At 47.1% G+C, this 14,905-nt stretch overlaps 2 protein-coding genes across 5 annotated transcripts in view; one reads left to right on the top strand and one right to left on the bottom strand.

The window, feature by feature from the left end:
• Positions 1 to 14,905, top strand: part of LOC121588015 (serine proteinase stubble) — a 107,862-nt gene that overhangs the window by 82,373 nt on the left and 10,584 nt on the right. For all 4 annotated transcript variants that reach the window (XM_041905488.1, XM_041905489.1, XM_041905487.1 and 1 more), the window contains 6 exons: positions 10,584 to 10,977; positions 11,340 to 11,716; positions 11,859 to 12,004; positions 12,193 to 12,526; positions 12,707 to 12,896; positions 12,984 to 13,281. In XM_041905488.1, the coding sequence (XP_041761422.1) occupies positions 10,584 to 10,977; positions 11,340 to 11,716; positions 11,859 to 12,004; positions 12,193 to 12,526; positions 12,707 to 12,896; positions 12,984 to 13,281 (1,739 nt within the window). The remainder of the gene's footprint in view (positions 1 to 10,583; positions 10,978 to 11,339; positions 11,717 to 11,858; positions 12,005 to 12,192; positions 12,527 to 12,706; positions 12,897 to 12,983; positions 13,282 to 14,905) is intronic.
• LOC121588016 (UDP-glucosyltransferase 2-like) lies at positions 1,074 to 8,506 on the bottom strand. The gene is made up of 5 exons (XM_041905491.1): positions 8,032 to 8,506; positions 5,016 to 6,385; positions 3,030 to 3,466; positions 1,575 to 1,791; positions 1,074 to 1,461 (listed from the first exon to the last, which is right to left on the bottom strand). The coding sequence occupies exons 2-5, from the start codon at positions 5,672 to 5,674 to the stop codon at positions 1,164 to 1,166; spliced, it is 1,611 nt and encodes a 536-aa protein (XP_041761425.1). The 5' UTR covers positions 5,675 to 6,385; positions 8,032 to 8,506; the 3' UTR covers positions 1,074 to 1,163.

The raw sequence follows: 14,905 nt of genomic DNA, 5'->3' as shown, positions 1-14,905 counted from the left end.
GAAACATTGGTGTATAGATAGCATGGTACGAATTCGGTTCTGGTTGGATAGAGTGTTCTGAAGCTTATGGAATAATTTCTTTGGAGAAAGAAAGTCTTGGTTTCAAATCATTTGATACGTTACAATGTACAACACTTAACTGGCATAATTATCCAAATCATCCATACATTGAAAGGGCTTTATCTGGTTCGTATAATTGTTTTCGTTATTGTATGAGTTTTGAGATTTATGATAATGGAATACAACATGATTTCTACCTATTCGATGAATCGATCAGAGAAATGTAATTAAATTATATTATTAATATAGAGTACAACATAATTTCTATAGTTCCAAGTTTGTGATGAAACCAAAAAATATACAATAAAATAAACGTATTTAATTGCAATTTACCAAAATCAAACTAATGGAATGACAAGGCAATGCGTGATGCGTATAAAATATTCTGTTCGATTCTTCTATTTCAAATAAATGTTTAGTTCGATGAAGCGTCACATTGCATACATTCAGGCTGATATGAGACAGGGGTTGGCAATTTGTTAATGTGGTGAGAGGTTTGTAGGTATAGGTATTTGATTCGAAATCTTATTAAATGTTATGTGATAACTATGTCCAGATCATAACTCTTTTACCATTTGCTTTGACATGTGTTTTATTTCTGTAGGGTTTTACTCCTCCATATACTTCTATCTTACTTAGGTAATATCACAATACACTTACGCACTACTCAGTGCGGGGTATTTAGCAAAGATTCATTGTAGATATCTTTCCTTTTTCCAAAAACGTTCACAAACAGCCTACCGCATCCTACAGACAAGCACTAAACCGTTTCAGACTTTCGTAAATGTGTGTGAGGCATTCCGTTCTTATCCATCTACTAACAGCGTAACAAAATACGTTTGATTAAATCTATTAATCTATGACAAAACCTGATGTAGTAACTATTTAAATCTTTCTTGAAGATTACAACCCTGTCGAAAGGTTTTTTTTCTGCTCTTAATCTAATTATCTTATGCCTCGCTGGCGCATAAGATGCGGGAGATTTTAAATCTGCACAATAACCACCTTCTTTGTAATGTTCTTTTGCATAGCAAAATACAATCGCTATAGCACTGTAACTCTCTCCTTCGATCTTCGGCGACGCATTAGAGAACGTCCGCTTTTTACATCATCTTGCACTTCCGGCTGCCGCGCGTCACCATCTCCATCGGTAAGCTTCTCGAGTAGCGAACTGCTCGAACAATAGCGTATGCAATCAGCGCACACGCGAGACTAGCCAAGACACCAACCACGATCAGCACGTCCAGCATCAGGTACTCGAACCAGGACAGATGGCGCACGTGTAGCGGTTTGGTGCCGCCGTTGCGTGCCACATACTCGATCCACCAGACGGCACGCTCCAGCGCCGTTTGCGGCTGGTCGTTAAGCAATCGGTGCAGTTTGTTCACATTTTCCTGATACCTAAAAATCATCGATGGCAATGGAGAGAGGCAGAGAGAGAGAGAAAGGATATACGATCCGTTAAATTTGATTCAACACGCTCACCGAGTTCAAAAAATGCACGCGAAGCTTACCTTTCGTTGGTCAACACGTCCTGAAGCTTGTCCACGAAGGTTTGCGTCTCAAAGTCGATCAGTGAGATGATGCCCGCTTCGTACTTGACGATTTGGCGCAGATAGTGGTCGTACGAGGTTGAGTAGCTGATGCCGACGACGGGCACCTTGTGCTGGATGGCATCCTCGACGTTGATTTGGCCGCCGTCCGTGAGGAATGCGCGCACTTTTGGATGACCTGCAAATGCAAAAGCGGAAAAAATACGTCTTTATTCGATACAGAAATCGTCGTAAACAACAAAATTGTACAACAGAGATTAGATCTCCCGTTGGCACCCAGTGTGGGGTAAATATTTTCCGCAACCTTCACTCTTGCGCTCAAGCGCAGCCGGCTTGTTTGCGCTTGTTGACGACGATGCGTTTTGTTTTTCAACCTACTGGTACATCCACTTCCCCACGGCCAATTACCAGACCCTTATCCACACTCTGTGTTGTTGTGACCGAGCGGCTTGTTGTTGTCGGTTGCATTTCTCAATGAACTCAACGAAACACGTGCGTACCAGTGTGCCTGTCGCTTTTACTACGCTGTAGAGCACATCAGCATCGTCGTCATCGCCCCCTTAAACTCACTCGAACAGCACAAACACACACCCCGTGTGTGTGTATGTGTGTGGGAGAAGGGAAGCCATGAACCAGTGCACAAACAACAGGCTAATGGGAAACCGGCTGCCAAGCCCCCAGCCAAAACACTACGGCGGGGTGCTGTACACGCCTCGTGCGCGGTAAGGGTTGCTCGATACCGATCCCGGCCGCACGGAGCCGCTAAACCACTTGCCTAGCTCTCCTCCCCGCTTTGCAACTGCTATCTAATCTTGTTTTTGTTTTGATTTGCTTCAAACATTCCTCACACACACACACACACACACACACATAGCTACTGCTGTCGCGACTGTGTTTCTCTTTCATGCCTCTTCGAACTTCCCGCATCCATGTTGGGTTGTTTGCGTCGCATGGTAATAGAAAACAGGGAAGTTTTTAATATGCACAACCTGGCTAAGTTAAGCGGCAAGTGAACCTCGTGTCGTGGGTTTTTTTGTTGTACCTCACTAACACTCTTGGGCTGGTGCTTAAAAGATCATCTTTCACTGCAAAGGACAATGTTGAGCATAAATTCGCAATAAAACAATGTAGAGAGCTCCCGCATCGAAACGTGTTTTTCAAGGTCTAGCAGGCGAGGTTTGGGGAGGTGTCTCGCTTAGACTGCTGCGTATAATTCTATTCATATCGCTAAAAACTGCTTCTTCTCCGCTCGATTTAGCTCGCCTTTTTTTCGCTTACCCCCGCTCAACTAACCTTCTCCCGGGTCATGTACGTACGTACGCGAGAACAAACCCCCGGCTAATGAAGTACGACGAATTTAATGATGAAATAGAGGCTAAAACCACAGCAAAAACAAAAACCCTCTCCAACGCTTACCTAAAACGGCCTCCTGCGGCACGCTGTGTGACTGGTAAATGCGCCCGGTACTGTTGATCGGGTCCATGCTCTCGTCCAGCGCCCAAACGCTTGCCAGATCGAGGTGCGCGAGCGCTTTGGCAATCTTGTCGATGCGAGCCTGTCCGGCCACACCACCCAGCGAGGCGCCCAGATTGACGTACACGACCGGTTCGTCCGATTGGGCGAGGAAGAGGGACAGATCTTCCGGAAGCTGCTGGTGGTGAGGTTGCTGATGTATGCCTCCGAGGTAGACGGTGGTGGGGCCGACCGGGCGCACGTTGCCCAGCTGCTGATAAGCGTTGATCAGCAGCAGGTCCGCGTTCTGCTCGATCTGGCGCAGATCGGAAATGTGTTCCCCGAAGCTGCTTTTGGCAATCAAATTCTGGGCCGGTATTTCCTCGGTGTAGTAGTAGAACCTGCCGGGGAGCCAGGAAGGAATAGAAAGCGATGAATATAACGTAAAGGGTGTGTTCTTATCAGGATTAAACAATAAACTGTTCCAACGGCAAACATTTGTCGACAGACATGGTTTATCAGCTTACACCGCCCTGATAGCTAATGGGCAGCATAGCATACGTCAGAAGTGTGTTTTGTGATTTGTTTTCGTGCAAAAGCTACTGATGCGCAAATAAGGGAAGCTATGCAATCTAGCCAAAATCAAGGCCACTGTGTCAACACGAGTAATTCCGCACCTTGTCAACGTAATTCCCGATAACTGACCCCCGCCGGTCTTATCTACCGACGCGTGGGGCAAATATTATGCATAAATGGGGGAAAGAAGGGTACACATCTTAAAGTATGAAGTAATAGTAAAAAATAACAGTTTTTTGTATGTTTCCAAGACTTTTCTCTGCATCCTTGGTTAATGTGTTCTGGTAACTCTTCTACGATTAGTTCTGCGATAAGACCGGTTTGCTGATTTAGGTCGATTTGTTTATTTTAAGAAGCAAAATACTCCAAATGTTTTTAAAATAGACATTCTTGCCCAGCAGTCGCACACGACAACGACAAAAAAGAAACCTCCACACTAACATCACTTGACCATCGTTGCCTGCGTCACTGTTAAGGTAAACAGAGGCCGGGGATTAGTTAGCATTATGCTGACAATGTAATTGGTAAGCATTGCAAAGCAGCGAAAATCGTATGATTATCTTCTCTTTGCGTGTGGTCGATTTCCAGCAAAAGAAATACAATTGGTAAGCAATCGGAGCCGGTTGGGTTTTGCACCCATTAGCACAAACAGCTCACAACCTAGCGTATTCTAGAATTGTCCGTAAAACAAACAAACGTCGTGGTGGAACAAACGCAACGAAATCGTGACCGGATATACATATTGCCAGCTCGTTTAAGCACACATTGCAACAGTTGCTGGAACGAAGGAAAAAAGTGTTGACCATGCGCGTTTATGCACGCCAAAGGTTGGTGCACTTGCACTCACAATGTGCAACAATCGCACAAGCCATTTGTTCTGGGCCAGTTCGTTTTCTAACTGGAAAAGATGGTCACGTTTCAAACTCTCGTCATCAATGTAGCAGCTGTCTGAACCAGTCCCATATCACTTTTACTTTTTCTCAGCCGCTACAGCTCGATCGTGTGTGTCGAGTCATTCTTCACTTACGTGCACTGTTTGCCTTCCAACTGCACGGTGCTGAGTACTGTGTACAGCCGGGCGGGCGACTGAAGCCGGTTTGACCTACGGCGAGGTGTTTGAGTGTGTGTGTGAACGTCGCCGTCACATGCTGGTGGTTGCGAACGGTGACTAGTAGATTGCTCAATTATAATTGCTCCAGCTACCATGTCAGGGTTGAATAATTCATACCACACACGCGCCGTAGATAGTGTGGTTGTTTTTGCGCAAAAAAGACCCAAGCCCTCCGACGTATGGGAGCGTTGCACGCGCTAACTAGATGCGGAGCCCTTCGTAATCAAAAGCTGTTTGTGTGCTCAATCGTCACACACACTTACCTGTACCACACGGTGAACAGCACGCTCGAGATGCGCTGCAGCAGGCTCAGATCCTCGCTGAACGGCATGAAGATGCTCGGGTAGCCGATCGGATGGTTCGGATTGCCGAGCGCTTCGTGCGCATTGATGTACGCCCCGCCGTTCGCGATGCCCACCAGCGGCGCCCGGAAGTGTTCCGCAAACGCGTTCATCAGCGTCACGCCGGACCATTCCACCATGACCACGTCGAACCGGTTGCACTTGGTGCCGCCCGCTCCGTCCTGCCGGTTGGCCGACTCGATCAGCTTCTGCATGGCCGGGTGGCGCAGCTCTTCGGCCGAAATCGTGCGCATCACGTCGAATATGTTGCGCAGCATGTCGCGCCCGTCCAGCCCGACCCAGCCGAGCTGGGCGAGGGCGGGCAGCTGGTAGGCGAAGCTGAGATCAATCTGCTCGATCGAGCGCGTCCCGTTCGGGCGGTCGGCCATGTCGAGCGGGTCCGTCGTAACGAGCACGATCTCGTGACCCCGGCCGGCCAGCTCCTCGATCAGTGGGCGGTAGACGAGCTGGTGCTGCTTCAGTGGCACCGGGAAGATTGCCAGTATTTTGGCCGCCTCGCCAAAACACACACAGACGGCTGCGAACGTTGCTAGCCGGGCCGCGACCGTATTGGTGGCCATTGTGCGGCTTGCGTGGGGTGAGGTGGAGGTGACGATGCGAGGAGTTCTATTTTCGCCCGTTGGGCAGATCGCCACTGTCACCGATTGCCACACACTGCGGGGCGGATTTTGACGAAATTCCTTTGCCTAAGATGTTTCACAACACACTTTGCGATGCAGCTCACGTTTCTTACGAGCAGCTTGGCCGGGGGGGCGTGTATGCTTCCGCCCCGTACCTCCCAGAGTTCACGTTCACGTTGTCAGCCGTCGTATCAATTGAATTTCTCGCTCGCTTGACCCTCGCTGATTGACAATTAGGATGGCGTGGACCGACGGGGAGGTCAGTGCGTGCAGGACATGTGATCAGACGATTCAGACAAATTGGCGGACCGGTCGGACGGTCGGTTGCCGCTGGCTTCTCCTTGAACTGGAGCACAAATTTCGCCCAATCAAGCGGGGATCACAATCAGCGCAAACCGGACACACCCCAACGGGATAATTCACACAGCCCACAGTGGGTGGGGGGAGCCAACCGTTCGTTTAAGCAATCGTTTCACAAAAGGAACCAAACACGCACAAACACTTTCTTCCGCACTGTTGTTCACACTGGTTCACAATTTCCCGTGAAGCGTACGAATTTCTTAACGTCCGTCGGACGTTCAAGGCACTCGAGGTGCGGAAATGGAAGAGCCACGCCACGCAAAGGGCGGATGGATTAGCGACTGATGCAAGCTGGAACGATAGAGAAACAAGAAAGAAGAAACATCGTTACTACGAAGCATACATACACGACGAGAACTTGCTAATTAGCGATAGGTCTAACGGACGTCAGCTTTGGCGCGTGATGTTGCGATGCGACAGAATGGAGGAAACCGTTATGAAACCACCCGGTTTCCAGCCACCCAGGCCCGGAACGTGGGTCTCAGGGTGGCGTGGCTGGTCACACATGACGCACTGTCCGCATTTTACTGGACCGATCATTTGCTAATTGATGGAGTTTTTGTTTTTTGGTTGTGGCACTGCAGCAATCGATTCTGTGTGCTGGGACAACTATGTGCTTGATCTATTTTCCATTACTGCTGAAGGGTTTAGTCGGATTTTTGGTTGCACAACTAAGCGCTTTCGGTGTACGTCGGTTGATGGTGGTCGTGCATACCATGGGAATTTGGTGGTCTTATTTGAAGCTAACTGGCTAATGTCAATTACCGATCATTTCAGGTTGAAATGAATCTAATTATCTACTATTTATGCTGCTATCATGCAATCTCATGTCGTGTATTAAATTGGCATCGAATCTGTCTGCCTAAAAACCCTTCAGTCACGCAAAAACAATGATCGATAAGGCCTTCAATGGTAGTTTTAAATGATCGTTTCATTTGCAAATAATAAAACAGGATTAACAACAGCGAATTGCTGTAACCGTAAAGTGGAAAGTTTTGAAATCAGCGCATAAATATAGCGAAGAATCAGCCCTTATCTACACATTTCTTAAATAGGTTGCAAGCAAAAAAACGACCACATAAATTGATATTTATCGCACCAAATCATCCACGCCCCTCCTGGTGTGCCGTGAGTCAGGGCACGAAGTCATAAGCCAATTTCCATCGCCAGGCCGCTGCTCGTACGTAATCGCTTTGTTTGCATTGCCGAGCAGCAAAGAACGGCCCAGCATACATTGGTGCCGCCGTAACAAAACAGCGGTTGTTTTCAACGTCCGGCAGACGATAACCGACCCAGCTACGCTAGTGGTTCCATGCCATGAATCATACCAGTACCGCCCCATGCGTCCCACGCGAGCATGCGGTAAAACATCCTCCTTACTGCCCTTTTTTCCGCTGTTACCCTCTGAGTCAAAGGAAAGGAATCAACTACACCAACACACACACAGCACAGCACACGAGTTGCGTGTTTTGCTTGCCCATCTTCTTTGTGTTCCGAATGGGTGGGTTTCGCGGTAGCGGCTGTGTGTAATATAACCACGGTTCAGCCTGAAAAGCGATCATTTCCGTGCATGGAAACGGAAGCGGTGTGCGCTGTGATGCCTTTCCTTTCCAACCGCCCGTAGCCAGTGGGGCGGCTGCTAATTTATTCATTTCACCCTGCCCAGTGCTCCAAACCGGCCAGTAGAAAAGAAATTCAACCACAACCGTTGCACGAGGAGCTCGAGTGTCGAGCTTTAAGGGTTGATAAGGGATGCCACACTTGCGGGGAGATTTGTTTTGAATTCCGTTTATCCCCTCCGTGGATGCTGTATGCTTTGCAGGATCTTTGCATGCTTTCTTAGTTGGCCCGCGCACCACACAAAGACGACACCACGCAGGGGACGACAGCTGAAGCTGTATGTTTTTCTGTGTGCGCGCGCGCGCGTGTACGCTTACCTTGCTTCAATCCTCTACCGTTCCGTTGTGTCGTCGTCGTCGTCGTTGTCGAGGGGCTTGGTGGTGCATTAATTATAATCAGCTGCTGCGACGCTGCGTGCACACGCGTTTGCACCCAAACGAAGAAAGAGCACTACAGCACTGTGTGACACTGGGCTGATTGGTTGGTCGCTGTTTCACACACCAAGGACTGTATAGCACTCAGGAAACACGAACGCACTGTGACAGTTTTCACTATGCGTGATAGGTTGTAAGAGAGTGTTGTTATCTTGTTCGTTGGCACTTTTGGGTATCACTTTTTAGTAGCTGAGCACTAAGGCACAAAGGCACATTCACACTGTTGCTGTGACTGTCGTCAGGGTGAGATAGTTTTTACTTTTCGTTCTCCCTATGGTGAGCGTGTGCCATTAGACGGCACAAGAGCAACGTTGTTCACTGGCAGAGCTGTGCTGTTGAAATGAACACTTTGGCAAGGGAGCAGCGAATGTATATAGTGTGGTGCGCTGTGGTAGTTGCGTATGTGTTGGTTCACGCCAGGGTGGAGAAACTAATAGTTTATCATTAGAAAAACCTGCAACACAGTTAAATATGGAAAAATATAATCAATATGAATTTAACGATCAACTTATTTTATATTGAAATTTGTACATATGCGTAGTAATCAATTTGGAATTTTCAAGATATTACTATCGTTTTAATTGTTTTTAATAAATTGTAGGAAACAAATATTTCAAACTGAGTTTGTTTTTTTACGCGCATAAAATTTATTTTTACAAAACATTGAGCTCGCAACTTTGCTGTGTATTGTTGTTATTGCAATTTTAGGAAAGGAATATCTAAATTGTTTGATATTAGGATTGTTGCCTACCCCTGACTCATGCTCACGCATGTAGTAGTGGAGCAAATTTTGCAATGCTTTGCGTTAGATGCTCGCAGAGAAGGTTCATCATTGAACAGTCATAAAGAAGGAAAGTGGTACATCTAACGTTAATGTAGAAATGCTTATTTCTATCATCTTAAAAAGACAAAAAAACTAACCGAATGAATAAAATTATACAGAACGATATCAATTTAATTTTCCTAATAATTGAATGGAGTTTTTTTTTATGTTTTTTTTAAGCTGACTGACCTGACATTTTCGGTTGAAAGTGTAAAACTGATTACTTAATTCCTTCTTTTGCAAACTTTTGAGATGCTTCAAAACTAACTATTAAGTTCTTGATACAAAGTGGACGCTAGCATAATGAAACGAAAAGATAACAAACCATTTCAAACACATCTACACTGGATGGGAAAATTGGAAGTGAGTAGCACATGATGTAGTAATAATTGATATATCGATGAGGTTAAGTGAAGATGATCGATTGTGCTGTTATCATACAGGATATACTCTGTGCATCAATCGATCGATGTAATGAAAATGCAGCTCGAATTCACCTCATGTGAATTATCTGGTATATTCGATGCGAACAGACATATACACACTATTTTGTAATTTATATATGTAGAGGGCAATTTAAAAAAATAATAAAATGTTGTTGAATGTTTGTAAGTGTAAAAAAAATCGTTCATTACATTTGGAATACATGCAGAAATACTTTTTCTAGAATAGTTTTTCCCATGTTATTTTCTGACCGGGTGCAACACTCCTCCAAAACTTCTTCATTCTCATCCACTTTCTTCTAACCAGAAATATCCAGAAATATCGAGAAATTTCGCCGGCACGAAACCAACGCGCCCCATCGCACACACATGTATCGCGACCGCGCCGCCTTCATGGAATGAACACATTCCGGTTCATTCTACGCACCACAAACAAACAACAAAACCGGTTCACCTATGCTCGAACACACGCACACACACACACTTCCATGCGCGATTGCGTCCGTTGCGTAGCTACCGACCACGAAAAGAGCATTTTTATGCTCGATTGGAACGCGCTCCTGCCTGAGACGAACAGAGCATGCGTTGCCGAGCATGGCATGGTCGCACTCAACATGTGCCTGCCAACAGAGAGGCAACTCATATTCACGCCATCTCGCCATGCTCAGCGCGGTGTCAACCGGTTGTTTGTAAACAAATGTAATCATTATCATCATCATCGTCGTCATCATTGCAATGATCATAAGGCGGGCATAGATTTGTTTTATTTTTAGCCCGCCCTAGTCGGCCGACAAGCGAAAGAGAGCGCTGGGCGCGCACTGTCGGGCGTTGCGCAACTTGTTGATTTGAACGCGGTTCGGGTGCTAAGGGCCAAATTTGAACGCCGCCAACGCGAATGCGAGAATGTCCATAAATGGGAATGTGAATGGCTGTGGCTTGTGGCGTGTCTCTCCAGCCAATTACCGAGTGCATAGAGAGCCGCTGCCGTTCCCCAGCGAGAGCTGTCACGCCGCAGATTGTGATTTACTGTCCCTGTCCATGCCCATGACTCATCTCAAGGACAGTGTTAGCTGTACAAACCCTATTGCCTTGCCGTGGTATTACTTCCCCTTTGTCTTAGTCGTTTCTAACGTGCTGTTTTCCTGCTCGCTTTCCTTCCGTTTTCGCAGATCTGAACATCTCCACCATGTGGAGTCGATGGCGGACATCGATTCTACTGTTAACCGCACTCTGTTGGATTGCTGAGCGTGCGCCAACGGTGGCGGGTCTGGCCGGTGTGGCCGCCGGTTCTAGTCACAACTACAAGATCAACCCGAAGCCCTGCTCGGTGAACGGCATCGACGGTACCTGCATGTTCGTATGGGAATGCATCAAATCCGAGGGCCAGCACGTGGGCATGTGCATGGACCAGTTCATGTTCGGGTCCTGCTGTTCGCACAATCTGACCGAAAATGTGATACCGCAGAGTGGCAGCGGCCACCAGCACCAGACGTTTGTTGGCGGCTATCGGCCGAAACCGACGGGCTCGCCGTCCGGTGGGAAGTATAAACCACCAAGGCCAAGGTAAGCGGGTTGGATGGGCAAGTGCATTAGTTTCAAAGCAGCCTCCGAACAAACTCTCCCTCCTAGAAACCTACGCGTTCATTGCTAACCATTATGCTTGTTCCTCTTACCTTTTTATCTACCTCTCGGTGACTGTGTACCTGGCTACCAACCAACCAACGGAATGTGGGACCTCCCTCCTAAAACGTGTACTCTTGATGTTAAACGACAACATGTACCATCCCAAATCATTACCAACGCCTCCACACATAAACACACTCTCATCGGTACCCATTGGAATGTTGGACCTTTTTTCCTCAAAATTCGCCAACGGTTTACTACCTCGAATCCATTAAACAACAACCTCCACCAATACTCAACAGTACTTTTGTTAGTAGTAATGGCTACACCACCATCTATCGGCCGAACGGCAGCGGTACGCTGGTGATACGACCGTCCCACAATCACCATCAGCAGTCACATCCGCACCACACGTATCATCACACTCATCATCACAGTAAGCCGGGCGGCGGCGGCAGCGGCGTTAGTAGTTCCAGTAGTAGTTCGAGCGCTGGCGGAGGTGGCGCTTTCGTCACCGGCAGCAATCACTTTAGTCAAAAGCCAACCGAAGGCAGTGTAAATAAACATTCTACCTTATCGACGCTGGTACAGCAGCAGCAGCATCAGCATCAGCAGCAGCAGCAGCAGCAACCGCAAACGGGTGCAGTCGACCAAGAGATGGCAGCGAGTGCATCAACCGGTAGGTTACTCTCTGGGGCAAAGTCTGGGATGCGAATGGGTATGCCTGCGTGTACTATCCACTCGTGGAGACAAAGCCTACTTTCTTGTTTGCCTAATCGTTGGCACTGTTTTGTTTCGTTCTCCATTTGCGTGTGCTGCAGGCGTATTTACCACTCACTGGCAGGCGACGACGGAGCCAAGTTTCATCACGCGAACGAAACCGCCGAAACCAAACAAACCGTCCAAGAAACCGATCCTGTCCATCTCGAACAACATTCAAAGCACCGTCCTGAAACCAAAACCATCGGTAGGTATTGCGCGGGCGGAACTGAAACGGAGCGTTAGTAGGACACACGTTTCTGTGGGAAGCAAGTGGGCTTTTCAAGTTTGCCTTTCGAAATTGATTTCTTCCAATCAACGGAGATGGCCCGGATCTGGTCTAGTTTTTTAGTTTAAAAATAAAATTCCTCTTTGTACTATACTCCCGACCTAAAGGCTAAGCCGACCAAGCAAAGTACGACCAGTACAAGCACCACTACCACTACGACGACGACAACAACGACAACGACGACCACGACGACGACCCCCAGGCCCACAACCAGAAGGACTACGACGACTACCACGACAACCACGACTACGCCTCGGCCTACTACCACGTCCTCCACCAGCACCATTGGATCCAGCAGTAGTACCAGCAGCAGCTCAACAGGTTCCCAAGCGCTTGCAACAGCATCCCCATCTGTGATTGACGTCGACGATGCTGCACCGTCCATTGCGTCCTACACCACGGCACCGGGCCGATACACCATTTCCGCAGCAAGAAACGCTGGTAAGGACTCCCTCTTTGTTAGGGAATTGAAGATGGTGCTTCAATTTCGTTGCCTCATTCAACGCCGGTTGTTTGCTGGACAGTTCGTCTTTTCTTTCACCCCCAATCACTCGTTATAAATACACACTTTTCTTCCTTCTATTCCTCGTTTTGCTCGGTGACTTGCATGAAAAAAAAAAGAATGCGGCATTCAAACGATGGGCCGACCGGAAACAAGGATCGTCGGTGGCAAAAATGCTCCGTTCGGCCGCTGGCCCTGGCAGGTGTCGGTGCGGCGCACGTCATTTTTCGGCTTCTCGAGTACCCACCGGTGCGGGGGAGCTGTCATAAATGACAACTGGATAGCGACGGCGGGCCATTGTGTCGATGAGTAAGTGAACACCGGCAGTGACCATTCCCCGGGACGTGCCGGGTGAAGTGATTGGTTCTAATTGCTTCCTCTCGCTTCTCTTCCCAGCCTTTTAACGTCCCAGATCCGGATACGGGTCGGCGAGTATGACTTTTCGCACGTGCAGGAACAGCTGCCATACATCGAGCGGGGCGTCGCCCGGAAGGTGGTCCATCCGAAGTATAACTTTTTCACGTACGAGTTCGACCTGGCGCTGGTGAAGCTGGAGCAGCCGCTCGTCTTTGCGCCCCACATCAGCCCGATCTGTTTGCCGGCGACGGACGATTTGCTGATCGGGGAGAATGCGACCGTTACCGGCTGGGGTCGGCTGAGCGAGGGCGGTACGCTGCCATCCGTACTGCAAGAGGTAAGTTGGTGGGGTTAGGGGGGGGGGGGGATGGAAGAGCGGTTGTGAAGAGCTCCGGAAATAGAGAAGTATAGACATGTGATTTGATATGGTCAGCAAACCGTTTCTTGATTGACTTTGATTATTGTTTGCGAATAAATTTGAGTTCGAAGGACACATTTCACATAGATGCTACGCAGATTGCATACTTTTAGGCAAATTACAGAATGACCTCGAGGTCAGTAAAGTAGGCAATTTGTATTACAAATGACTGTTATTGTGAGCATCTGGTGTGACACAATTAGTTTCCCTATTTGTTTTACCAGCCACAGTTAAAAAATGATAGTATTGATGTTTACATATTAAAACTGACTAATTTTGATCAAAAAATCATTTTATAATCATAAGAAGAGTAGAAACATTAACGAGGAAACAAAATATATAAATGCAATCTGCAGCGTAATGCGCCACTTTGCATCGCGTTAAACCTTTAGCCACTTTTTATAATCCTCTCTTCGGAAGCATCACTTGCAGGGAGCAGATACTCAAAGGAACTGAAAAGGAAAAAAGAATGCGCTAAAATGCTCGCAAAGTGAAGGCAAAACTTTTGGCCGCAAGGTTCATTCTATTTTAATTATGTACCGGAACACTTTCCACTTTTTTTCTCGCATCAAATTCCTTGACGCGAACCGTCCGCACTGTACTTTCAATATGATGAAACTCTTTCCATAATTAAAGCACACCGAAAGAACCATTCTTCGCGGAAGCGTTCCATATCTTCATCAGACACTTTAATGAAAAGGAATAAGAAAAAAAAGCTAGCTAGTATGATCTTTCTCATCCGCCAAAGCGCTGCATTTCGCTGCTCACGGAAAGCATTGTTCGGGGGAAGGTAAATGCACATCTTAATTATGGAGCATTTTCTCATTTTGTGTAGTTTCCTTTCGATGATGTGTGCAGGCTGTCTTTCCTGCATCACGACCGTGGTTGTCACGGTGACAAAAGTCCAGATGCTAAACGACGTTGTTGCTAAAAGCGCACGAGCTATGACGAGCAGGAGTTTGATGGGAAGACGTTTGCAATTATTAACCTTCTTCGCTACTATGGAATCGCTATACACGCTTGCAGGTATCTCTAGCAACGTATGCTGAGTCGCACATATTAATCATCGTGGTGTAGAAAAACGTACCGTGCAGACGTTCTATTCGAAGCTGAAGAGAAATCAACTCTTGTCGTCTAGTGCAACGTACTACCTTTTCGCTATGTAGTTCTTTGTCCTTCTAGTCAAGACAGCCCTAAGCTGCTGCTAAGATACTAACACCTTTTCATGTCTGCAACAGTTCTTTATTCTTTCGGTCTGGTTGGCAGTAGCATCCTTTCATCGCTTTTCTGTCAATGAAAGTGAGTTCAATTATTATTGTGTCAATTTGATGTATTGAAGCTTGCGCGTATGAAAAGCCATCTTTGTTATCCTCTCAGGTCGAACGTGAATGGCTACGATGATTCCTTGCGATACTTCAGCATCATTACGTTGAAGCATGAGCTTTCCCAGTGTGTCGGTAGAAACGTAACTTCTTAGCATGACTTTGCTTTATCATTGTGCACTATGATCCTTCTTTGTTTACAATGATTACAGCAACCAACG

This window comes from Anopheles merus, chromosome 2R, assembly GCF_017562075.2.
Source record: "Anopheles merus strain MAF chromosome 2R, AmerM5.1, whole genome shotgun sequence".
Classification (NCBI taxonomy): domain Eukaryota; kingdom Metazoa; phylum Arthropoda; class Insecta; order Diptera; family Culicidae; genus Anopheles; species Anopheles merus.
This window is presented reverse-complemented; position numbering and strand designations above follow the sequence as displayed.